Here is a 25,661-nt window from a genome sequence, read left to right as displayed (position 1 = left end):
TTTAGAAGCTGGCCTTGCATGCTTCTAGGGAAAAGGCAGCTCAGACAGAGAAGGGAACACCAAGTGAAGGGTGCTAGGAGGGTCCACTCGGGTTGGGAGATGTGGGCTGAAAGTAGACTATAGACCGAACATGACGGCCACTTAATAACTCTACTGCAAACCACAACACCCAAAAGGAGAGAGAGAGCAATAGGGAATGCCCTGCCACAGAGGCGGAGTGGTGGGGTGGAGTAGGGGGGTGGGAGGGACGCTGGGACCATTCATGGTGGAAAATGGGCACTGGTGGATGGATGGGTACTCCATCATTGTATGACTGAAATGCAAGCACAAAAGGTTGTAACTGTACTTCATGGTGATTTACTAATAAAAAAATTTTAAAAAAAAGAAATGAGAGATTCTTTGGGAGGAAGAGTTACATGGGGTAAAAAACGCAGAGAACCATTTCAGGCTGCGCTGACTTCTACAGTGTTTGAAACCACAAGTTGGTTTCCAGGTATGAGGAAGGAAATGATGGAGCAATGGTCTTTCCCTCCTTCTCATGCTTCCACCTAAGGGGGCTCCAGTGAGCTTTGCCTTTGGTCTCTGTCCTCTCTCTCTGCCTTCAATGGCACAATACTGTCAACGCTGTTAAAACTGCTGAACTTATAAACTTATTTTAAAATATGTGTGGACCTGCAATAGCACAGATGCGTTACCAAACCAGTTTACTAATCATTAATTTGGGTTATCTTCTAATGAAAGTTTAATGAAGCACAAAGTCAAATAGTTGTCATGAATGTGCTGAAAGAGAAATCACAGCATGGTTTGGGGAATAGTAAAGGAAGTTACAAAACATTACGGAACCCATCTCTAATGTGGCTGATGGCGGGATGCCTGCTGCGGCCACATCACAGACCAGCTGTTGGAGGCAAAGTAACTCTGCAATGAAAATGGGGCTGGCATCGTTTGAGCACATAGAAAAGATGCAATTGCTCAGGTTCCTCTCGCAGATGAGCCTGAATTCCTGCTCGCAGGTAGTTCTGGCCTGTAAATGTCTCTGCAGCTTTGCTATTTTCCAATTTCCAAAGAAATCTAAACAAAACTGTGAAGCGTTGGGAAAAACACAACAGAACATTAAGGGAAATATAAAATGATGGCTAGTGCACGGCTTACATTTTACGTAACTGAGGAAGTTTCTTGAAGATTCCTGTGGCTTCCAACACGGTGAATTCATTATTATTCAGACGCCTGGGGGAGAGAAATAACAGAAAAGTTTTATCACCAAAAGCCAGGTAGGGACTGAATTTTACTTCTCACAGAGATGAAGAAAATATAGGAATGCAGCACCAGACTTCTGAATGATTTTTTTTTCCATTTCGCTCCAACTTTAATGACAAAATTTATTTAGAGTATATAATAAAAGATAGTCAAAAATTGAAATCAGTTTTCTTTTATTATTCCAGCAGTTTCTCAAACTTTTTTTCCCATTATCGTCCTGCTTCTAAGGAAGAAATTAGGATCATCTTTTCTTAATTAACTGCTCTATACATTGCTTTTGTTGTGCATTTACTGATAGGGCAAGAGAGATCATAAAGGATGTAAGGCACATGCTTTGCCGGAAGTTGATGCTCTTTTGATCCCTGGTACCACATAGTTCTGGAGGCTGCCAGAACCGCTAAGACCAGGTAATGTCCAGCACCATGAGGCCCAGTAGCACAGTTCTGTTCAGGCATGTGCACTGAAGCGCTGGATTGGGTGCCAGACCTTCTCATGGGGCCCGAAGTCTAGACTTGGGAGCCCCCATCTGCAGGTAGAGTCTATTGTTACCCAATCTCAATGCTGCAATGTCAATTTTTTTCAATCTTAAAGATGTGCAAACAGTTCAGTCACGACACTGGGCAATAATGACTTACCATTATATAAAATGTGATAATTTTCTTTCCTGTCCCAAATTTTAAGTGCAGAATTGAAAACAAAAAACTCTTAATTTCTTAAGACACCCACAGATACTTTGCTAAAGAATAAAATAGACGCTAGCTTCTAATACAGTGCCAAATGGACACATAAAGACTGTTTAAGGCGTTATCACTATAGAAGATATATTTTGAGTTGTGGTAGTTGTGTTATGGAAAGAAACACCACTCACTTTAAGAGTGAGCAGAGAGCCATGCTATTGATGCACAGTCTCCTTGATTTCTAACAGTCCTAACACCCTGGACTAGGTTGTGAACTAGCAGGAATTAAAAAATAAATCACCATAACTTCCAAGTAGTGACTTCTGTCAACTCCTTGAAAGCATTTTATCATTTCTAATTATTCTAATTCCTTCATATTCATTAAGTAACAGAGATGAGCACAGGTTCATGGGAGATGAACTATAAAAATCACAGTTGCAGTCAGTCAGGGGCCATCGCTGAGCTGAAAACAAAAGGATGATGCACGCACAAAAAGACAAAAACTCATTTTTGGAATCTGCTAATGGCAAAGACCAGATGCTGCCCTCTAAGAACATTTCTGAGATGTTCAGAAAATGATGAGATTTCACTGGAGTCTTTTTAAATTTTCAGAACAACTTCTTTTACAAAGTCAGTAAAACACACACGAGCACAGAATCTGTACAGATTTGATAAACATATTTTAGCGTCCTGTGCATGCCAGGTCCTAGACTCAGGGTCAAAATATTAACCACATTCTGCCTTTCAGATTTTTTTTTTCTGTTTTACTCTCTACTGAACAGGGGGGTGGGGAGACAAAACCAACAGCTATAGTGTGTTCTTTAAAATTTGAAAATGACCAAATATGCCTACCTGTGATTCAATGATAACATCCAGGAGAGTAAAAAGTAATAAAAATAAAATAAAATAAAATAAAATAAAATGGAACTTTGGGGTTGGAGTATTACTACAGAAGGTAAAGCACTTGCCTCGCATGTGGCAGACCCAAGTTCCATTCCCGCACCCCATCCTTTTCCCCAAGCCCAGAGAGGAGTGATACTTGAACAAAGAGCCAAGCGTAAGCCCTGAGCACCCCAGGTGTGGCTCTGAACCAATAACAATAATAAATTTTTAAAAATTAAAGCAATTTTCAAAGGGAACTATTGAATAGTTTCAGATTTGAAATTTTCATGCAGAGTTGATAGCCACAAAGATCATGTATGTTGAGAGCCTGGATTATTTTCATATAAAGACACATTACTATCCATGTCTTTGTCTAGCGCCATGTCATCCTTGAGAATATAAGTGAAAGACAAGTTTCAATATAGGATGCTTTAGTTCCCTGCCTCCGGGCTGGGCCTTTTAGGGGGATGGACTTACAGCTCGGCAGTGTACTGGGGAATGTGGTCTGGGATTTTGGTGAGCTTCTGGTTGGAGCAGTCCACGGTGGTGCCTTCACAGCGGCACTTCTCAGGACAGGCCAGATCGGCGAAGCAGTCCCCGCTTAATTTTGATCGATAATCTTCCGTACCTATGGGGGGTTCAAGCCAAAAGGAGAGACTGAGTTCAAAGGTTTGAATAGTTCTTCACGTGCAGGAAGAAAAAAAAAGCAAGATAACTATAGATTATGCAGCAGGGAGACAACTTGGGGGGAATTTTGGTCAATGGATGTCAAGAGAGGGTTAAAACAAGGGCTTGGAATTTGCTGGAAAAAAAGAATAACCAGATTCACAGGACAGGAAAACATTAATAGAGTTGAGCTTTTCACAGCTGTACTTTCTGCTGATCCAGTGATGAGCCATTCTAGTCTATTCGACAGCTAATCACACAATGGCCATTCATTATTAAAGTTTATGTTTTTTTTTCTCTGAGTCAAGAATTTTAAAAAAGGATCTGGTAATAAACATATGCCTAGAAGTTATTTTAAAATCAGGGCTTTCATGGCAAAAATAAATGTACTCAGGTTTTAAAATTTTCTATGGTCTCTTAGTATTCTCTCCCTCTCACATAATCTTCAGAAATGCCTACCAAAAGCCCTCTTTTTTTTTTTCATTTGGATTTCATAAAAAAGAGACATGTCAATCCTGATTTAAGCCTCAGCAGCTTGTCATGCTGTAGAAAGCTGCGTGACGTTCCATGGTGCTTGACGGAACCATGTTTTACTCATACCTGGCAACCACATGGTTAGATCAAGCACAACAGAAAATCTCGCTCCATAATCACTACACCATCCACTAGCTCAAGGGGAAGACCAAGAGGGAAGATGAAGGGAAGCAGAAGAAAAGCTACAGAGGTTCTGGAAACGTAATACTGTTTACATGACATGCATTCTTCCCGCAGAATGTTTATGGCCATAGTAAGAGTATTACTACCGAAGAGTTCCTGGAAACACAAAGAAGGGGCTATACTGAACAATGCGTCCACCGTTCCTCAGAGCTGCAGGATGGAAACAACAGCAACAGGAACGACATCCGGGAAGAAGTTGAAGGTGAGCTACAAGGACAACAGAGAGGCTCAAAGGATCTGTGGGTTCTTCTTGGAGGAGAAAAAAAAAACTCAAGGCGCAAAAGACCGAGACTAGAAGAAGGGACATTGGGGTTGAGAGGGGGACGACATTACGTTTGAGATCAGACACTTTTACTTACAGCCCAAATGATGGATTCCTGCAAAAGTAAAGATCACCAAGAAGAGAAAGACAGAGTAATCCCTATTCAGATTCGTACGCACACATAAATAAAGATCACTTTCTTCATTCCTTAATGTGGCAATTAGAGGCAAACAGTCTGCTATGACAGGGATTGTCATGCTTTGTAAGTATTTATAATAATTCTTTGAAGCGCAGGAGTCTTACAAGGAAAGCCATGGCATACAAGATGCATAGCACAGATTATGTTCTTGTCGATTCCTCTAACTGATGAACTCTCTGCAAGATAGATTTTCTTTTGAGTTATCACTGTAATATCTAGAATGTCATATAGAATGTTGATAGGAAAGTCAACATGTAAAATTAAGTGCAGAACAAATCATGGCGATAGTCAAGGACTGTCATTAGCACACTTGGATTAATCCTTGGGTTATGGTTTACATGCTATTTAATGACTTTTTTTAACTTGTAAATAATGTCACTTCATGGACATAGAATCAAAATCTCTTCAGAATTTTGCCAAATTAAATCAGTTCATTACATCTGGCAATTAATGCACAGCACTTTTTTTGAGTACGGGCTGCACTGTGGCTTAATCGATGGTTTTAAAAATGAAATGACTAATGTCTTACATTTGAAATAACTTGCACTTTAAATGCAATGATGACAATGCTTATTTTATGGTGGTCCTTTAGGCAGGTTCAAATTTTAATTAGAATCTTGAAAAATCTGAGGAAGCCCAAATAATTCTTCTGAGTTCTGGCTTCCGGTGTTTCATCTTATATTTCAAAATAACCATCGTTTTAAATAATATAGACAAAGATATCAGAACTGAACAGTTAGGCCTTGGTGTCTGATCTACAATTTATTTTCCAAAACCTATTTGGCTGTTGTCAATAAGAATGTAAATGTGTGCCCGATCTTATGAAATAAAGCCTCACTTCTGTTCTTTGTTTGGTCAACTGGAAAATTTAATTATCTAGGTTATTAATAAGGTAAATTTAAATGTGATAGATTGAATGAGTTGGTAACTTTTATTAACTGCTATAATTTTGAGACTTAAGCCATATTAATGTTTCATCCAATAATTGATCTGGTGTTGCACATATATATTTTTTCTAAATAAGTCATAGTAATCAGATAACACTGTTTAATATATGGTTAAGGGTGATGAATTTTAAAAACTGTCAGAAAATGTCAATCGACTGTTTTTTTTTCAACAAGTTACATCTTATGCAGCCAGTGAAATAGGTTTACTATTATTGATCAGCCAAGCTTAAAATAAGTAATAAAATAAAATCTATTAAACTCCTAAAATTATTTAGATTAGAATTCAGTCCTGGCAAGCAACACATCTCCTTAACAGAAACACAATCAGATCTCTTCTTTGTCATTTTGTCCACTAACACTATAAATGTACATTTTAAAAACAGCAATTAAAATACATGATAGTCTAGAATATATCCAGGGGCCAGTCAATTACCAACATATATTTTTTAAAAAACAAACAAGGCAGAGACATTTTTACATAATTGGCAGGCAAAGAAAAATCAGAAACATATGTCAAACAGCTAGTTCTAGAATCATCAGTTTGTAGTTAAGATTGTGGTAGTCAAACTCTCAACTACCCTTCAAGAGAGCATCTCATTCTTTTGCTTAAATTACCCAAGATACGAGTGCCCATGAAATTCTGATGCTTTGCAATGGGTATCAATGTTCTTTTTAGTGGAGTTGGATTGTGAGTCCAGGAATGCAGACATATAAGCGCACCAAGCACTACCACCATTGAATCAGCAGGAGGCTACTGCAATTATTTTTGAAAAAGGAAACAAAGTCTGAGATTATAAAACAAAGTACTTTCTAGTATAAAAATCCAACTAAAAAGGTTCTTGAAATGCAAGTGTATAGGAGTTAACTGATGCCACGCAGAACTAGCCATTTGACAACAGAAAATTCTCTGTCTTTAAAACCAGCTCAATAAGCTCTATTTTAAAAACAGGTGGAAAAGTCAGGTATATAACTCAGGGAGAGAAAAAGATTTAAGTATAAAGCCATAATTCAAACATTTTAGTTAATGTGAGAGATTTCAGAAAATGTGCCAAAATCAGGAAGGGAGAGAGAAATGTAGTAGCTTGATAACATCGATATTCAACATCAGAAGCTGCATGCAAAGGTCAGGTTTTCAGGAAAGAGCTATAAGTGATCTATGCAGAAGTAAATCTAGCTACAGGATCCCCACTGTACTTTCAAAGGCATGCATATCAAAGATTTAGAAGCTATTTTATAAGGTGAGGAAAGGGTGTCTGCAGTTAGTCCTACTACCGAGCACAACCTACCTGGAATGAAATACTGCTCTTTAGCTAAATAAAAAAAGAGAAAAAAATAGAAGATGCACCTGAATGTCAGCAAGCAGAGATATGAGTTATATTAGATTAAGAGTGGACTAACATTACTACAGATAAATGAAAATGTATACTGGTATATAATTATATTCACAACAGTGACAGGAGTATAATAATGCACAGTGAGTAGTAAATACAGAGCCACGGACAATAAACAGCTTTGTTTTGACATTAGCTCTTTAGTATGTATTCACTACCGAGTGTGAAATACATCTGAAGTAGTTAGGTCTAATTCTACCCAAAACATATAAAATACATTCCACTATAAAAAAAAGAAGAGATTAGACCAAAGCAAATAGTAAATTTCAATCAAGTAAACTTTTCCATTTAATACGGCTACAAGGTATCTATATTTAATTTTCCATAAATACATCTGTCTCTAACTGTTAAATGACGGTCTTTTGGAAAAAATACATTTATAGATTCCCAGTGCTGTATGAAATAAGAGACTTAAATGAAAAGTGGTGCTTGGTGTGAGGAATGAGAGATCTGGGTTTTCTCCTCCCCCTGTTTCTGAGCCTGAGCAAATCATGTAATCATTTCTCAACTCACTCTCCAAAGAAATGAAAACTTGACTAATAGTCCTAAGTCGCTCAATGGAGAATAATACAACAAATATGAGACTTAATAGACTTAAACGACATTTGAATTATCAAATAGGTTCCTATTATATTTGAACCCTGGGAATCCAGTATAAAGTATCCAGGCATCTCTCTGTTTTCCTCTTGGCTGGTAGCAGATTTTGACCGCTGGACAGAGGGTGAACTATGTAACTTGGTGTCTACAAGCTCTTTTTATTCTTTTTCCTTCAAGAGCAAAGGGAAAAATAAAAGATGTTTCAACAATGTTTGCGGGACTCAATCTCAGACCAGCTGTCCCTGGGCCTCATATAACCACTGCTTTGGTATCAAAAGGGAAATGTCACACGAAGTAAGAAATTACCTGAGCAACGGAATTTCTTGCTCTTGATTTGCCCGATTCTTTTGTTTGCCAGGCGCCGGGGGCTGGTGCAGCGGGCCCCGCTGGTCTCTATTGGGTTGGTATGGAGATAATCCGCCAGCCACTTGAGATGGCAGTCACAGATGAAGGGGTTCTGGGCCAAATGCCTTGCAGAAACACACACAGAACAGTTTTATATGCAACTTGCATTGGACTCAATGCTCCGATTCAGAGTGAAAAACCCCCTCATCTCATTTGATCCTAATCGTGGATACCTACATTGTTTGGATGGCCCGGAGGGGTGAAAAGGTTCCCTTGGCTATCGTCTGAAGCTTGTTGTCATACAAGGAGAGAAGGTTCAAGTTGTGCAAGTCTTGAAAGGCATCTACCCGCAGGCAGTTTATCTTGTTGGCATTCAACAATCTGCTTGATCAAAGAGTGGTAGAATTAAAGGCAGCGTCTGTCTTCCCTTCCACTGTCCCAATTGGTCCTGCTTGACAACTCAATCTAGGAAGAGAGTTCTTTGAACTTCCACACCACCCTTTATACTTTTTTTGTAAATGCTTGAACTTTATTTAAATAGCTCGATGTACGGAGTTCAGACTATCGTTGTTTCAGACATCCAATGCCACCATGAGTGTGACTCTCTCTCTCTCCATCAATGTCCCAGTTCCTCAGCCTGCCCCCGCTTAGTAGGTACAAAATAGTTTACTTTATATTGCTCGTTACAACCAAGTGATAAATGACATTATCAAAAGAATAGTTTGGTTAAAGACAATTCGTTATGTGTCATACTGGTGTGACTAGACTTTTGCCTGAGGAGTCATCGGGCTGTTAGGTGCCAGTTGAGTCCTCTCTGTCATTGTTTTTCATGCATTCATTGTTTTCTTGCATTAATCTTAGTGGCTTCTACACAGCTTTCCCATCTAATTTGCTGTGGTCCTACCAGGCTGCCAATATTACGAAATTTGGAGCAGCATTGTAATTGATTTTAACTGTAATCATTTAGATATCCCAGGTGGAAGATCTGGAATTATACTAGATCAAGCCAAGGCTACGCAGCCAAGAAAGACTTTAAACTACCATTTCTTCTACATTTAGTCAATAGGAACACATTAAGTCTGTTCTCTGGAGGACAGAAAGGTCGAGTAGACAAATCGAGGAGGTTAAGTCCAGCCTCTGCCTCCATGGATGGTCATAAAATTGCCATCCCTTGATTGCTGTGAAGAAGTTTAGGCTATTCAGAAACCTGCAGTCATGCGGATTCTTCTGGAACATAGATGTGATAATGTGACTGCTCTCTCAAAACTCTGCCACAGTTTCCAACTTACTGAATAAAAAGATGAATGACCCTTTGGGCTGGAGAGATAGCAAAATGTGCAGGGTGCTTGCTGACTGGGGTTCAATCACCAGCATCCCCAGAGCACCAACTGGAGTCATTCCTGAGTGCAGTGCCAGGAGGAACCCCTGAGCATCACCAGGTGTGGTCCAAAAGCAAAAAAAAAAAAAAAGAAAAGAAAGAAAAAGAAAAAGAAATCCCCAACAATGAACTGTGTGGTGGGTTAGTGCCCCCTTCTGAGTTCTGTCACCTGCCCCGTTCCCCCCCACTCCAATTCCCTGCTGAGTCCCAAGCTCCAGTCACAGAGTTCCCTGCAACAGACTCTCTTCTCTTCTTTGTGCCATGTCCTCTATCTGTTGGGCCTGACTATTTTGCTTCCTCAACGTGGCTCAGTTCAGCTCCTCTGACTATGATTAAGATCATCCATCTACTTTTGCCTCCTTCCGCATCTCTAATGCTTTGATTTCTTCATTTTGGTCTACTTTTTCCGTTTGCTGAAGTGACTACTTTTTTCTGCTGTTGAGGGGTTGAGTTACTTATGAAGCTATTGAATGCTGTTGGCACCTTCCCTTCCCCAAGGATATACACTCCAGACAGCAGAGATATTTGTCTGTTATGTGTCTAGCGCTTAGTATGTTCTCAATCACTGTTGCTAAATGAATGCATTCTTGAAGAGACAAGGGCATTGCCTTATGAAATAAAGGCTCTCATCCTGCATTAGAAACGCCTGTTTAATGTGGTCTAACAGCGTACCCCACACACTTAGCTTCTCTTTTATAGTCTATTAATATTCTGTGGCACTGGAGTTGCAAACGTCCAGTTGCAACTGATAACCTGATTGTATCCAAGTTTCTATTCATACTGGGCTCATCTCCAGGAATACATGTGCCTTGTTCTGTATTGTTCTTAAACTTTTAGTTTACCAAGTTCTCCCAGAAGGCATTATTTTTCCAGGACATATCAACTTATCTACTCCTACCAGAGGCAGAGCAAGAGTAGAGCAAGTAAGGCACTTGGCTTTCATGAGGCTAACCAAGATTCTATCCTGAGTACCCCACAAGGTTCCCCAACACTGCCAGGAGTAATCCCTAAGCACTCCAGCAGGAGTCAGTCTTGAGCACTGTTAGGCATGAGAAAAGAAACGAAACAAAACAAAATTAAGTATTTTTTTTCCAAGTACAAAGGGACCTTCTCAGTGACAGCCTTGTCACCCATTCCTTCCATGTAGGTTTGCTTGCTAGATCAAAGTTACTTTAGCCCTCTGTGGGAAGGGCATTTCATTGACATTTTTTCCCTATCACCATTAAGTTCAGTACTTTGACAGTTAGTACTTAGGATTTGAAAAAATTTTGGGTGAGTTCAAAATTATTTGCTGTATGATTTAGATCAGTGTGCCTTTCATGTTGAAAACAGCTTTCCTGATGATCGCCACAATTCTCAACCCTGAATTAATTCAGGATTTTCAATTTCTTTTACGGACTCTTATAGCCATATGCAACAATCTCTTCTTTGTGGGGACCTTTCGGCTCTGCGTTTATGTCTTTTTTAGAAGCTGCATGGTTAGGTTAGGATCTTCAAGAATGAATCATTACAGTTGAGAGGCCTAAATCGAGAACTGGACCAATTACTCCCCAAATTCCCACACTGACCCTGTGTCCCTAACTAAGGAAAAGAGTTAGAGAGTGGGGCATTAAAGAAAACAATAAGGAGGGTAGAATGGTAGACAATTAAGAAAGCACTGTTCTGAGTGAGAGTCTATGCTCACTTTCCAAACATTAAGGGTTAAAAACACTGAATACTAATTTCCTCTAAGTCCTTCCATTTCTCTCAGTCTTGTTGATGCCTCATATGTTCAAGCTTATCTGAAACACGTGCCTTAGCTAAGCTTGCATCTACTAGAGAGTGACCAATAATGTCCCTTTACCTCTGGAGGATTTACAGTAGACGTGACAGAGACAGCCTTGGCTGAAACACCAAGTTGGTCTTTTAGGTAAGACTTATCTTACCTAGAACAATGACAAGAAAGTGTATGGAGAGTAAAAAAAAATAATAATTATATATATGTATTATAAATATTTATATACTATATTTTGCAAGAGAAACTGTCACTGTCACTGTCATCCTGTTGTTCATCGATTTGTTCGAGTGGGCACAGTAACGTCTCTCAATGTGAGACTTATTGTTACTGTTTTTGGCATATCGAATACGCCATGGGGAGCTTGTCAGGCTCTGCCATGCGGGCGGGATACTTTTGTAGCTTGCCGGGCTCTCCGAGAGGGGCAGAGGAATCGAACATGGGTTGGCCGTGTGAAAGGCAAAAGCCCTACCGCTGTGCTATCGCTCCAGACTATATTTATATGGGCTGGATCGATAGCACAGTGGGTAGGGCATTTGCCTTGCAAGCTACCGAGAGTATCCCGCCCACACAGCAGAGCCTGGCAAGCTACCCATGGCATATTTGGTATGCCAAAAATATTAACAACTTGTCTCACAATGGAGATGTTACTGGTGCCCGCTTGAGCAAATTGATGAACAACGGGATGACTGTGCTACAGTGCAGTGCTATTTATAGTATACTCAACTGTTGGAACTAGACAAGACAGTTAAAAAAATTGACTGCAAGTAAATTACAGAGAGAAGGATACTAGAGTGAGAGCGAAAGTATAATGCAAATAGGAAATACTTGGCTCTAGCAACTGCAAGGCTCTCTTGATGCTAACAGAAATTCTATTATAATAAGACACAAGATGTGATAACTTCATCGCAAGACTTAAAAAAAATGAGACAAGTAAGTTAAAAAGAAAGTTACTAGGTCACAAAGATCATTAGTATGACTCAATATTTCTTGCAAAAGCAGTTTATTGGGTCATGTAGAGAGGTAGAAGAAAGAAAATGCAAGAGAATGCTGAGTACACAAACTAATTATTTTGTTAACATTTTCCTCTGTATGTATAAATGTGTTTGTAAAATATTAGGTAGCGATACATGTTTTTGGATAATGAAATACTGAAATTATGAATAAGAGGATATAATTATGAACAAGGATATACTTATCAAGTAGGGGGGAAGATCTAGATTGTAAAAGTTTGTAAGATTACTTATTTTTTGACTTTGGACCACACACAGGGTGCTCAGAGCTGACCCCTGGTTCTGAGCTCAGGAACCAGGGAAGCATATGGGATACCAGGAATGTAACCTGGGCTGGGTTCATGCCAGGAAAGCACTTTACCTGCTGAACTATCTGCTCTGACCCCCATTTGTGGAATAACACAAGCTACCCAAAAATGGCAGATTGCATTACCATCAAACCCATACAGTCAAAAGAGAAAACAATTAACGTTTAATAATTATAAAGAGGAACGCGTGTGAGCTAGTTAGGATGGGCCAGTACTAATCCAGTTAGGGTGAGCATACATTTTCTCCAATCTTTCATTCACAGTGACATTTAATAAAGCACCAGGGTACTTCTAAACAGGATAAAAATATTTCCAGACAACTATTGTTACTGTTGTTGTCTAAGCAGACTGGTCTGCGTATAATCCCAGGATTTATGAATCACTGTGACACTAAAGATGAATTTGAGTATTTGAGTTGACTACTGATTTCTGCTCCTTTCTCTCTCTCTCTCTCTCTCTCTCTCTCTCTCTCTCTCTCTCTCTCTCTCTGTGTTTGGGGGCGTGGAATGTTATTCCACTTTGACGGCTCTTGTAACTTCTTTGGACAAAGGTGGATAAACATATCACCGTGTCTCTCTCCTTTCCAACTACCATTAAACCAAAACAAAGAAGTGTCACAAAAGGGTAGGGTGAGACTAAGCTTTAAATGAGAGGTCAGCCAGGATGCATATGTTTGTGACAGGGTGGAGAAACAGACGTAGGCACTGCTTCAAAATGTTCTATCTTTAATAAAAAACCATCGTCAATGTGTCAATGTTAGCTCCACTGGACTACTCTTCTTCATTTCATTAAACTCTGTCATTTGGGTCAAATCTTCCTGAAGCCTCCATAAAAACATGATATTTTACACTGACTAAATAGCTGTAGGTTTAGCAGAAAAGAAAGTAATCAAATACTCACAGCAGTTGTAAAGAAAATAGTCCTTCAAACAAACTTTTGGGAAGTTCTGTGATTTTATTTCCATAGAGGACACTGAAAGAACATTAATTTAAGTTAACAAATACAGGCACCAACCCAGCATAACGAATTAATCCAACTTAAGTGTATTCAGGCATAGAGAGGTTAATAAGCATTCCATACATCATACAGGCTATGGTAGAATAAACAAACTTTAATGAAAACTTTTTTCCTTATTATGAATCAGATGTATCTTATTTTGGATAATTTGGAAAAACAAAAAATAATCAGAATTTTGAAATATTCATCATCTAATTACCATTTCACAGAAATATCTACAGTTAAAATATCTTTCTTTTTCTACACACACGTACCACATAGTTGATATATAATAAAATCTCACTGTACATCCTGTACATCAATAGAGAGAGCACTAGATATGGAATCAACTGCACATAGAAGAGATGGGTTTGGGTTTTTTCATATTGGTGAATACAAGAGTAGAATCTGCCTTGGAGCAAGTGTTGTATTTTTTAAACTTGTAATGTCTATGCTTTAGAAATGTTAGCTTTTGAGGAACATGATCCTCAATATGGAAAGGTTTTTAAATATATATACTCCACAAAAAACGTGAACAGGAATGACCCCCCTGGTACCCACTGCTGATCAGCCACTAACTACAAATACCAGGAATTTCTCCCTTTTGTATGTTCAGGACCTGGCATAGGATCTGGCTAGTGGTGACATTCTAACATTTGAAGAAATTAACACCAAAAATGAAATGAGGAGAAAACAGGACTAACTCATCATATTGATCATATTCATATATACAGAATATATATATGTACACATATATGACATATATATGTGTATACGTATACACATATACACATATATATGTGTATACGTATACACAGGAGTAATCCCTAAGCGCGGAGGCAGGGGTAAGCCCTGAACATTGCCTAGTGGGGCCCAACCTCCCTGCAAAGCTAGTATACATATAAGTTTGGGGTACCCAAGAGCTCTGTTGAAAATCATATCAATAAGAACCCTTCTCTGAGATCAACTCTTTGGGGGGTTGAAGCCTCCATCTTCTAACTTTAAAATTAAAATCTGAGATAAAGATGACTTTATTTGGTTGACTTCTGAAGATTATTATATATTTTTTAACAACCTTGAAGAAGTAAAAGTCTTTATTCATTTATTTCAGACCTTAATTTACATACTTATCTCCCTGAAAATCCTTTGACTTTAAAAGCTGTCATATATTCTTATCTTTACTCTTTGTAAGACTAAAGTAGGTTTCTTCAGTCTCAAGGTGATAAAGCTGTGAAGCCCGCTCACTGATCAACTAGCTTTTCAGTATCCTTCTCAAAAGGGCTGATATTGTTCTCTAGAAAGAGTTGGTTCTGGCTTATGAATTATAACCAACATACCCAGTGAACAAAAAAAATTAAATAAACATTTCCCTTTATTTTAGAAAGGAAGAGCAATGTTCAAAAAAGAGGCTATTTAGATAGCCCAAATGGCCACCTGGGTGAGTTTCTTCTCCCTCATTTTCATTTTCTTTAAAATAAGAAAACTGCTCTCCACACAGTCAAGTGACCAAATCCTAAAATACACACCCTTCTCTCACAGCTATTTTATTGAAAGGGAACAGTTCTCTGGGGGGAAAAAATGATGTAAGTCATTAATGAATGATAATAATGAATGCCATTCATAATTCATGCAAAGCACTTAATTTTCTTAAACCCGTGTTTAGAAAATAGAGGCACTGTTAGTTCTATATTCTGCTTTCCTTCAGTGATGCAGTCAATACTTACAGTGAATTCAGCGAGCGCAGTCCTTGGAAAGCATCTGGTGCTAGTTCAGAAATCTGATTATTGCTCAGGTCACTAAAACAAGAAATAAGGTTAGGTTAAATTGAATAGGATGTCACTGAGATTTACAGAAGAGAAATCTATTTATTGCCTATCCATGTTGATTTATACATATCAATACAAGTGTAAAACTTGCAATATAAAATATCCTAATATTGAAAAAGTATAAATATTTAAATTATTGTCAATTTTCCTAAATCATTACTAAATATGATATATTTCTGGGAATAGAACCTCTAGAATTTGATGGCATACTGGTAAGGCTAATATATTATTTCACAGTAGTGTGAGTTAACAGGGGGAATTACAAAGAAAATTTTCAAGTGGTCTTGGGGTTGGAACAATAGTATAGTGGACAGGGTGTTTGCCTTTCATGTGGCCAAACCGGGTTCGATCCTCAGCATCCCATATGGTCTCCTAAATGCAGAGCCAGGAATAACCCCTGAGCACTGTTGGATATATGCCTAGCCCCCACCGAAACAAAAGAAAACATTCTTAGTTTGGCTTTTAACATGCAAGATCATAGAATTATCAGTTAGTTATGTAACAAGATTTCAGCTCTGAAAGCAACAGACTCAAACAGGAGTGGTTTTCTTTACCCGGTGACAGCTCACATGATTTTAAAATTACACATATTCCAAAATATTGTTTACTCACATTCTTCTCAGTTTTTTATATGGAGAGAAAGCCCCAGGAGGGATCACCTTGATTGAGTTTTGCTCCAAACGTCTGTAATGAAAATATGTGCATATTCAGAGAGGTTGAGATCAAGCCCATAATTCAAATCGTAATCAGATTTGATGATCTTCATGAGTGATGTTTTCTTTTTTTTTTTAACCCCATAAATAGTACAAAGCAAGATTTGGGAATGAACAAGGCAACTATAAAGTATGTCCTCCTTTTAGGCATTTCAAAGTCCACTAATAAAATCTACTTTTTTTTTTTATAAAGGAAGAAAACACCTGTAAGAAACATGGGAGCACATTTTAATAACCTCAATCTCATAAGCAAAGTATGTAGTTACTCTAAATAAACTTACCACACATTTTAAAGATAATTATATCTCCTTAGGGAGGAAAATTCTTGTTGAACATTATATTTTATAAACCTCCTATTTTATCTACAGAAAGAATATTATAGGATGAAAAATTAGTTGGATGCAAAAATTTAATCTACTGAATACTCATGTGTTATAGGTATTCTCAGTATGGCTGATGGGACCTTGACAATTTGTTAAATATTTCATGTGAAGATAACTCAGCAAAGTGCATTTGAAATATTTTTATAATATTGAAGCAAATTTATAATGCACTGAAATCAGAGTGCTGAAAATACCATGCTCCCATTTTCTACTCTATGGCTCTCTGAGAGGAAGACATCAGCTAACCCAACCATCAAGAAAGACACAAATTAATTTCCTTTAGTGTTTTGTACTTGCTTCTTGGCTTCATTTCTGTCGGTTTAACATCCTCCTAACACTTTCCATACCCCGCTTTTTTCATTTCCAGTCTGGATCCCACAGAGCTGACTCCTGTGGATTATAAATCCAGGGGTCTCTGGTCATCTGGTTTTGGGGGGTCTTGCCTGAGAGGCATGAGGACAAAATAAAGATGGGGAGAGGGAGGTGCAAGAGTCTTCTCCCCTTCTCTGTGCTACATGAGTATCCTCAGTAGTGGCTTCATCTTAGTTCAGCACCTGCCCAGGACCGGCAGGCTCTGATATACTTTATGCCTAGCTCCTTGCAGACCCTGGTGTGGTAAAAGCTTTTAAGTCTGTGTCACCTTCTACCAAAAAAAAAAAATCTAATTCCTCTATTTAATACCTCTATTGAAACACCTGGCAAGGTCCCATTTTCCTGCTTGAATTTTAATAAACAGATACTGGATAGATTGATGGGCATACACATATAGGCACAATTATGCATTTATGTATAAATGCAGCAATGATATAATGACTTTTTATGTATCATATTCATTGCTGGAATTGATTGCATGTTGATAACTATATCTCTCTTCATTCCTCTATATATCAACATTTAATGAACATCAAATGAAAATTAAGTATACACTGAAGATGAATAAATCAAGATTTTTTTTTTTTTTAAGATTTAAGTCTTTTTACCTTACTACACAACCATTCTCAGGTTCACTCTTTGGCCCACTTTGCTATATGCAATGTGCTTCCTTAACTCCCATTGCTTTTGAACTCTATTAGCATTTCACATTCCTAAAAAATCTTCTTCCTTGGATATGAAACTTTACATCTCTTATTCTCGCTCTTGTCTTCTCTCAGTTTAAGGCTTGACTTTTGTTATCCTCCAAATCAAACATTTCACCAAGTTTTTGTCCTTTTCTCTTATATATGAATGCTAAAATCCCTTCTCCATCACCTGTAGTCTTAAGTCATTTTTTCTCCATCCCCCTCTAGAAAATTCAGAATTCATTCATTTGTTTGATGCAAAAGGGAAGAAATTCAATCTTATTTGCAAATTATAGAAATGATAAAGCTTAATTCTTCCAGAATGCATTACTCATATTAGAAACTTACTTTAGCTTTCTGGCATGCAGTTTTATTTTATATAAGTGAAGTCTTATTGCAAAATTTTGTGTGTATCTTATACATAAAATATTATGTAAATTTCCCCATGTCACTAAATATTTTGGAAGATATTATTTTCCATATCTTTAAGACATTCATTTTGGTCATATTTTCTTTAGTATTACTTTCATTAGCCATTTAGGTTAATAATAATTTATATCATCATAAGGAATGTGTATATTGAAACAAGCCTCTGTTTGAATATTTCCTTTATTTTTTCAGGTACATCTACTTGTAACTTCCCTCACTTTTGAAGGGCAGTCTCTTCTGTACTATACTCTTAATTTTCTGTTATTATTTCCCATTGTAGGGCAGTAACCTGGTTACAACTTTGTTAGCCTTTGTGTTTTTGTTGTACATCACTGCAACCCATCCCCAGCAAAGTGTCAAAGTTCCTACATCAATATTACATGTCCCGCTTCTATCAGCTTTGGCCCCAAAGGGGAAACATATCCTGGAAGAAAAAAATTATATGTATATGTATATATATATGCATATATATATATGCACACACATACACGCACATATATAATGATGATCTAGCACCTGGGTTACATATCTAGGCCTTTGTGTGCTGTTGTTTGGGGGTGCACACCCCCTGGTTACTCAGGTTACACTCTTAGGTTACTCAGAGCTATGTGCCTAGGAGTACTTCTTGGGGTGCCCAGATAAACATGAGGTACAGGCATCAGATTAAAGTCTCCTCCAGGAAAACATGTGCTCAGCTATTTCCCCAGCCCCTATTTATCTGAATTTTAAGAAAGGGTCATTTATACATATTTAAATATCTAAAAAGCCATATAAATGATTTTATTTTATTAATACTGGTGACTAAAACATACTATATTGTTGATTTAAAGACATTTGGTTTTTGCCCTTCTCTATTCTGATAAGCTAGATCATAAGACATTTAAAATGTACTCAGTGAAACAATTAAGATAAATAAGATATAATCAGAATGCCATAGTGTACAAAGCTTATTTCAAATATAGACCAAGGAAATGTAAGTTCATTTTACTAAAATTTGCTTACAATAATTTACTACTATGGTGGGAAAGGAATAAAAATTATTAGTAGTAATAGATTTATTTTAGCAGTAACCACAATAATTCCATATAATTATTTTTCATAAATTTTACTTCAGGATCTTGAAAATGATTTAAGAATAGTAACCATTCACCCTAAAATAATTAAATTATTAATGTATACTAATTACAAGATACTACGCCATATTATTGGAATTCAATGGTAACTGAAGGCAGATATGTTCCTCAATACATGAAGATTTTACTAAAAAGTGTTTAATTTAGTATCTAGGTAATTTGTACAATATAAATTTTTAGAAAGTTCTCTATTTTCAGTGAGATTTCAAAATGTCAATAACATAAAGTGGTAAATGTGACCTAACTGAATCATTTTACATTAGTGAATACTTCCTGAGATTTTTTAAATTCATTTATGATTTTCAAGTCATAACATAGAATATTTAGAATGAGCATTTATTTTTCTGTCACTCACATATGTGTTATTAGTGATTAGATTTTAACTAATGCGATTAGACTCACTGGTAATATTATGACTTAAACAAATAAAATAGCACAGAACTAGCGGGTAGGGTGTTTGCCTTGCACACGGCCCACCCAGGCTCAATTCCTTCTTCCCTCTCCAGGAGCCTGGATAGCTACTGAGAGTATTTCGCCGGAACAGCAGAGCCTGGCAAGCTCCTCTTGGCGTATTTGATATACCAAAAACAGTAACAAGTCTCACTTGGAGATGTTACTGGTGCCCACTGGAGCAAACTGATAAACAATGGGAATCCCGACAGTGACACAGTGATTCAGATAGTTATAAAACTGCATCATAGGGGGCCGAAGCGATAGCACAGTGGGTAGGGCGTTTGCCTTGCACGCGGCCGACCCGGGTTCGATCCCCGGCATCCCATATGGTCCCCCAAGCACTGCCAGGAGCAATTCCTGAGTGCAAAGCCAGGAGTAACCCCTGAGCATCGCTGGGTGTGACCCCCCCCAAAAAAGTAAAAAAAACCCTGCATCATAAACAAATACCAAATTTTATATGTAAACATAAAGTAATGCAGCATATTTTGTTCATTACTGTAATGTACCATAATTTAGTCATCACATTGAGAACCATTTAATTTACATCACATATAATAAAAAGCTGAACAATGAATGATATACAATAGTTTTGCTTGCATTTGAAAAAATTATCAATTTGCAATCTTGTTCCTAAAAGGAAGTATTTAAACAGAGCTTAAATTGTTATTTACATTATCTTGGAAGCATGATGGCTTATATGGTATTATCTCAGAAGCTCATTAAGGCAAAACATTAATTGCCTACTTCATTCAAAGAGATTCACAAGTAGAATAAACTACCACTGACAGATGTCAAGCATTAAATTTTGAAGCATCTCAAATGCCCATTCTTTTCTTTTTTAGTGGGCAAACACCACACTAATGTATTATTAGTTTGGTTTATATTTTGGGAAGAAATTTAGACTATATAAACTAACAAAATGTATCTCAGATATTGTTCTGCCCACAAAAAAAGGCTGAAAGTATTTAAACTAGATTACAGAAAAACAAGGAAGAGAAATAACAGAACTTTCAGGTGAAGAAGAGAAAATCAAATGAAATGTCTATTTTCATCTTTGCTATTTTCTAATCTACTTTAATAACATCGAATCTAATGAATTTTATGGAGCAGAAATTTGAATTTATTGTTCCATGAACAATCTAATTAAAAACATTCCAGTATTACAAAACAGTATAGTGGCTTTTTAAAAAATTTACTGCTGTGGACAAATGTCACCAAAACTGAGGCTTCCAAATACTATTCCTTCATGGGAAGAAAATTTAATATTTTGAATTTAAAACTAAAAGTAAATTTAGAGAATTAAATAGATGAGAAAATTCTATTAAATCATACACTAGAAAGGTTTATTTATTGCAAAATTGCCAGAACCTCTTCTACATAGAACATGTGTGAACAATTCAAAAGCATTTCATCTCAGTACATATATATTAAAATATAAAATATATATATTTAATGCTTATAATATCTATGTGTTACGATTTTACCAAAATAAGAATGAAATTTGTTACAAGTTCAAAGAGAAACAGGGACAGCTTTGCAATTGCTTCAATAAAAATAAAAAAAATTCAGAATATTTTCTTTTCAAGACCTTTATTTTTTTTTCAAGACCTTTAGACCAATCAAGACCTTTCCAACATATTCCCATACAAGTTTCCTCTTTTTCTCCAATTTTCTCTAATTTTTATTATTTTTTTTTGAAATTGTGAAAATCTTAAAACTTGGAACTTGGAAGGACTAAACTGCAACCAATATGTAATATGTCAATTTATGATGCTATTATAAAAATTATAGATCTATATTACCAATATATGTCAGCTTTAATTTTGCAGAGCCTTTGTACATGAAACAATATGTAGATAGAATGGGTTCTGGTCATATAAAACACACTGGCTGTTGGTGAGCGGGCCTTACCTCAGTTGAATACACAATACACAGGATAATTGGACAATTAAAAAACTCCCATTTGTTCCTAAGATATTTACAGGGCATTAAACAACAGAATGTTTTTAATGAAAAAATTAGCTCACTAGCATTTACTTCTTAGGGAACAGTACTCTCAGTATTTTTCAAATTAAATTATTTTGACAAACTACACAAAATAATATCCACATGCCAGCGCTGGAACAGTCCCCCTGAGAAGTATTTGTTTTTACTGGTTAGTGATTAGAAGTATTAACTTATGTACACTTGAATTAGATTCCGTATCTGCCGCTAATTAGCACTGTGACGCTTACAAAAAAAAAGTCATTCTTCCTCTTCTCCTGGTTTCTCTTTCTGAAAATATGTGGAATGTATAACTCAGTGGTAAAAACTGTGAGGTGAAAAAAAAATGGCATTTTTTTCTAGCACAAAAATGGTAAAGAAAATACTAACATGAAGATATACACATGCATTTTTTATACAAAAGACATAAAGCGTGTATTTGTGTATGTGTATATAATATTGCTACTGCTTATATTACACAGAAATATGTAGATTTAATAAAAAGTATATTTGATATACATTGATTTCTAGTGTGAAATATATATGGTTGCAGAACACATCTTAAACGCCACAAATTAGCAGTAGAGATTTGCCTATAACTCTAACTACCCCAAACACACAAACGTCATTCAAAGGGTTGCAACTTTCATAATCAATAGGATTCAAATATAGCATTTTCTAAAATTTGGAAACAGTCTTGGAAGCTCAAAGAAGTTTTTACAACCCCAATAAAATATGAGTTTGGATTGACTGTATCTGTAATATACAGCCCAGATGCTAATTATACATGGTAATAAAACTGACAGTTCTGTGCATTTTCCCCATCTGCTTTTAGCATAAATGGCAAAAACAGCTGCCAAAGCATAGAACATAGATGTAATGGGGTGAGAGGAAGGGACTTGAGACTGGCTTTAGCTTCTGAATCTTGCACTATTCAGTAGAGCCAAACATTTGCATTATAGGTAGCATCAGTCCAGCATCTGAAAAGGAAGTAGCACTATTCCTACAACTTAAGAGATTTCCGGGAATATTACATAATAATTCTAAAGTAAGTACTTTATATATGGAATGCTATTTCTAGCTTTAACAGAAAATTGATGCTACTAAAATCTATCATTTATCCTTACATAAAATGGCCAAAGATATTTTAGATTGGAGTATTTTTTTTTTTTTACGTTATGTAATTTTGGTCCATAGACCTTTGAAGCTTAATAAATATCTCCAGCGGCTGAGTGAATATTGGCCTCTAGAGGGACATTCTTTGCACACAGCTCATTTTTTTTTTTTTTTTTTTTGCTGGAGCAATGTCCATACTCATTGGTTAGCAGCCATTCCTGTCTTGGGATGACTGGTTCCTGAAAATTTTCCATTTTCTTAATTTTATTTTATTTTGTGCGATGTCATTTTAGGGTAAAGTCCCAAGTGCCAATTCAATTGATGTCTTTTGAGTAGAAATATAACATTTTTTTCATTTTTACTCAAAGCATCAGAACAAGACAAAAGTGGTTTGGTGTGCTAATAGTCAGTTCTTATTTGATATTTTATAATGGTCTTATAGTGCGGTAATATTTTATGCATGTATTCATGAGGACACATGTTCAGTGCAAAGCTCAATCCACACAACCACATGCTTTAGGTTTAGCAGGAAATATTGGCTTTGGGTCACGGCTCACCAATTTCAGAACAGTGTAAAGATTCAAAATATAAATAACACTAAGGACTAATTATAATTTTCTTTAATATTCATTCCAGAAATAATAACCATTTAGAAGTTTCATATTTTTTATTGTTTTTCATTAGTAACTAATGGACACTCGCTACGAGTTGGCACTGACTAATCCCCCATTTATTAATAATTTTACATTTAAAAGCATCATAAATGATCTTTACACAATATTTGCTTAACATTATAAAATGAACAAATAGCAATTTGCATTCTACCTTTCCCTGCAATGGGTTATTGTCAAGCTATTCCTTACCTTTTCCTAAAGTTTGGATAACACTGAAACCAAGAGAAGTATACAAGCCATATAAAATTTTCATTAAATCTTACTGAATATATAGCACTGTCAGCACTGTTGTTCATCGATTTGCTCGAGCGGGCACCAGTAACGTCTCCATGGTGAGACTTGTTACTGTTTTTGGCATATCGAATATGCCATGGGGAGCTTGTCAGGCTCTGCCATGCGGGCAGGATACTCTCGTAGCTTGCCGGGCTCTCCGAGAGGGACGGAGGAATCGAGCCCGGGTTGGCTGCATGCAAGGCAAACGTCCTACCCGCTCTACTATCGCTCCAGCCCACTGAATAATACTGGCTACTGAATGTATAAACAGATTAATTTAATAGATATGATTTCTCTCACCATGAATAATATTTTATGCCCCAGATACCTTCCTTTTCAGGATAATGCTTACCCACATCTCGTTTTACAGCTGATGGGTCTTTAATTTTTTTATATAAATTTTTTAGAAAATGCCATAATAGCAATAGTGTCATTTCTTAGGATAATTTCTCATCACCATTTTCTGCTAAGGGTGTCTTCATTCTTTCTTTATATTTTTTTTTGGTTTTTGGACCACACCCAGTAGTGCTCAGGGCTGACTCCTGGCTCTGTGCTCAGGGATCATTCCTAGTGGGACTTGGGGGACGATATTGTGTGCTGGAGATCGAACCCAGGTCAGATGCATGCACAGAAAGCCTGTCACCTGCTGTACTATCACTCTAGCCCCAATCTTCATTCTTTCTTATAAAAATTGTTGCTATGACATTCAAAATGCCTGCCTTCTTTCCTCCAAACAACTTTGCATTTCACAGTAAAAAGATTTTTTTTAAAGAAATACTAATCCTGTAACTATCCTGCATAAAGATTTTTCCTTTATATCCGATTATCATCAGGACAGGTGATTCTTTGAGATAAAGCCTTGTGTTATAAGAACAATATAAAATATTTTAACTCCTCAAAGATAAACCTTATTATTATGGAATTTTGCACATGTTCAGAAATTTCTCGACCTGCAGAACACATGCATAACCTTGAATTTTCCTTGGTTCTCCCAGGCAAACTAACGTATCCCTTTGGGTTTGTTTCCTGTGTCAGTTAATATTTTATGACTTCACATGCAGTTTTGACAATCTATTAAACGGAAGTTTCAATTCTTGACACTGCAATATTTGGACAGAGGGAATTGTCTACTCACTGGCATAGAGTAGGCCTCAAAAATATTTGGGTACCTAGGGCACAAGGAAACAAAGATTATCCAGGTGTTGTTCTTTGACTTTTTAAATTTATCTATCTATCTATCTATCTATCTATCTATCTATCTATTTATTTATTTATTCATTCATTTATTTATTTATTTATTTATTTTTGCTTTTTTGGACCACACCTAGAGATGCTCAGGAGTTACTCCTGGCTCTGCACTCAGGAATTACTCCTGTTGGTGCTTGAAGAACTATATGGGATGCCGGAGATCGAACGCAGGTTGGCTGTGGCAAGGCAAACACCCTACCCACTGTAATATCGCTCCAGCCCCCCACCCCCAGGTGATGTTCCTTTGCTGCAAAGTAACATCCCACTCCATAAGCTTTTTAATAGAAAAAAACTTGGAATTTCAGCTTAGCTTATGATTTCAATCTTCATTTTAGTCTTTCTCACATTTCATTTTGCTACTTTATAAATCTATAATGCTCATTTCCATTCTTAACGAATAGTACAGAGGTCTACGTTTTACTCTTAAGTTACTACGGCTTTCTGCTTATGTTGTCACGAAACCCAACAAGAATGCAAAGAGTTATTTGTTGGTTTGTTGGAGGGCTACACATGGTGGTGCTCAGGGCTTACTCCTGGCAATGTGTTCATACATCACGCCTGGAAGGGCTTGGGGGACCATATGGGACGCTGGCTGTCGAACATGAAACACAAATGCCCTATTTGATGTACTAAGGAGCCTGCCCCAAGAGTTACATGCTTTACATATGTAACTCTTTTTTTTTCAAAATAAGATACATATAAGAAATAAAGTCAATAAATTATTAAAAATCAAGTATAAAGTAACAGAATAGGAGACTAACACCCAAGAGTAGTAGAGATAAGGACCCGGAGGTTTGCCTCATGGCTTGGAAGCTGGCCTCACGTGCTGGGGAAAAGGCAGTTCAGATAGAGAAGGGAACACCAAGTAAAGGGTGTTTGGAGGACCTGATCCAGTTGGGAGATGGATGCCAAAAGTAGACTATAGATCGAACACAATGGCCACTCAATGCCTCTACTGCAAAC

At 36.9% G+C, this 25,661-nt stretch overlaps 1 protein-coding gene across 4 annotated transcripts in view; it reads right to left on the bottom strand.

Moving 5' to 3' along the window:
* The window catches only part of SLIT2 (slit guidance ligand 2), a 342,896-nt gene that overhangs the window by 81,963 nt on the left and 235,272 nt on the right, over positions 1 to 25,661 (bottom strand). For 2 of the 4 annotated variants that reach the window (XM_055138864.1, XM_055138863.1), the window contains 8 exons: positions 15,848 to 15,919; positions 15,134 to 15,205; positions 13,314 to 13,385; positions 8,178 to 8,321; positions 7,902 to 8,065; positions 6,894 to 6,917; positions 3,294 to 3,444; positions 1,153 to 1,227 (listed from right to left, as the gene is read on the bottom strand). In XM_055138864.1, coding sequence (XP_054994839.1) covers positions 1,153 to 1,227; positions 3,294 to 3,444; positions 6,894 to 6,917; positions 7,902 to 8,065; positions 8,178 to 8,321; positions 13,314 to 13,385; positions 15,134 to 15,205; positions 15,848 to 15,919 — 774 coding nt within the window. The remainder of the gene's footprint in view (positions 1 to 1,152; positions 1,228 to 3,293; positions 3,445 to 6,893; positions 6,918 to 7,901; positions 8,066 to 8,177; positions 8,322 to 13,313; positions 13,386 to 15,133; positions 15,206 to 15,847; positions 15,920 to 25,661) is intronic. The other 2 variants (XM_004616540.3, XM_055138862.1) reach the window with 1 other exon arrangement.

This window comes from Sorex araneus, chromosome 5 (assembly GCF_027595985.1).
Source record: "Sorex araneus isolate mSorAra2 chromosome 5, mSorAra2.pri, whole genome shotgun sequence".
NCBI classification, from domain to species: domain Eukaryota; kingdom Metazoa; phylum Chordata; class Mammalia; order Eulipotyphla; family Soricidae; genus Sorex; species Sorex araneus.
This window is presented reverse-complemented; position numbering and strand designations above follow the sequence as displayed.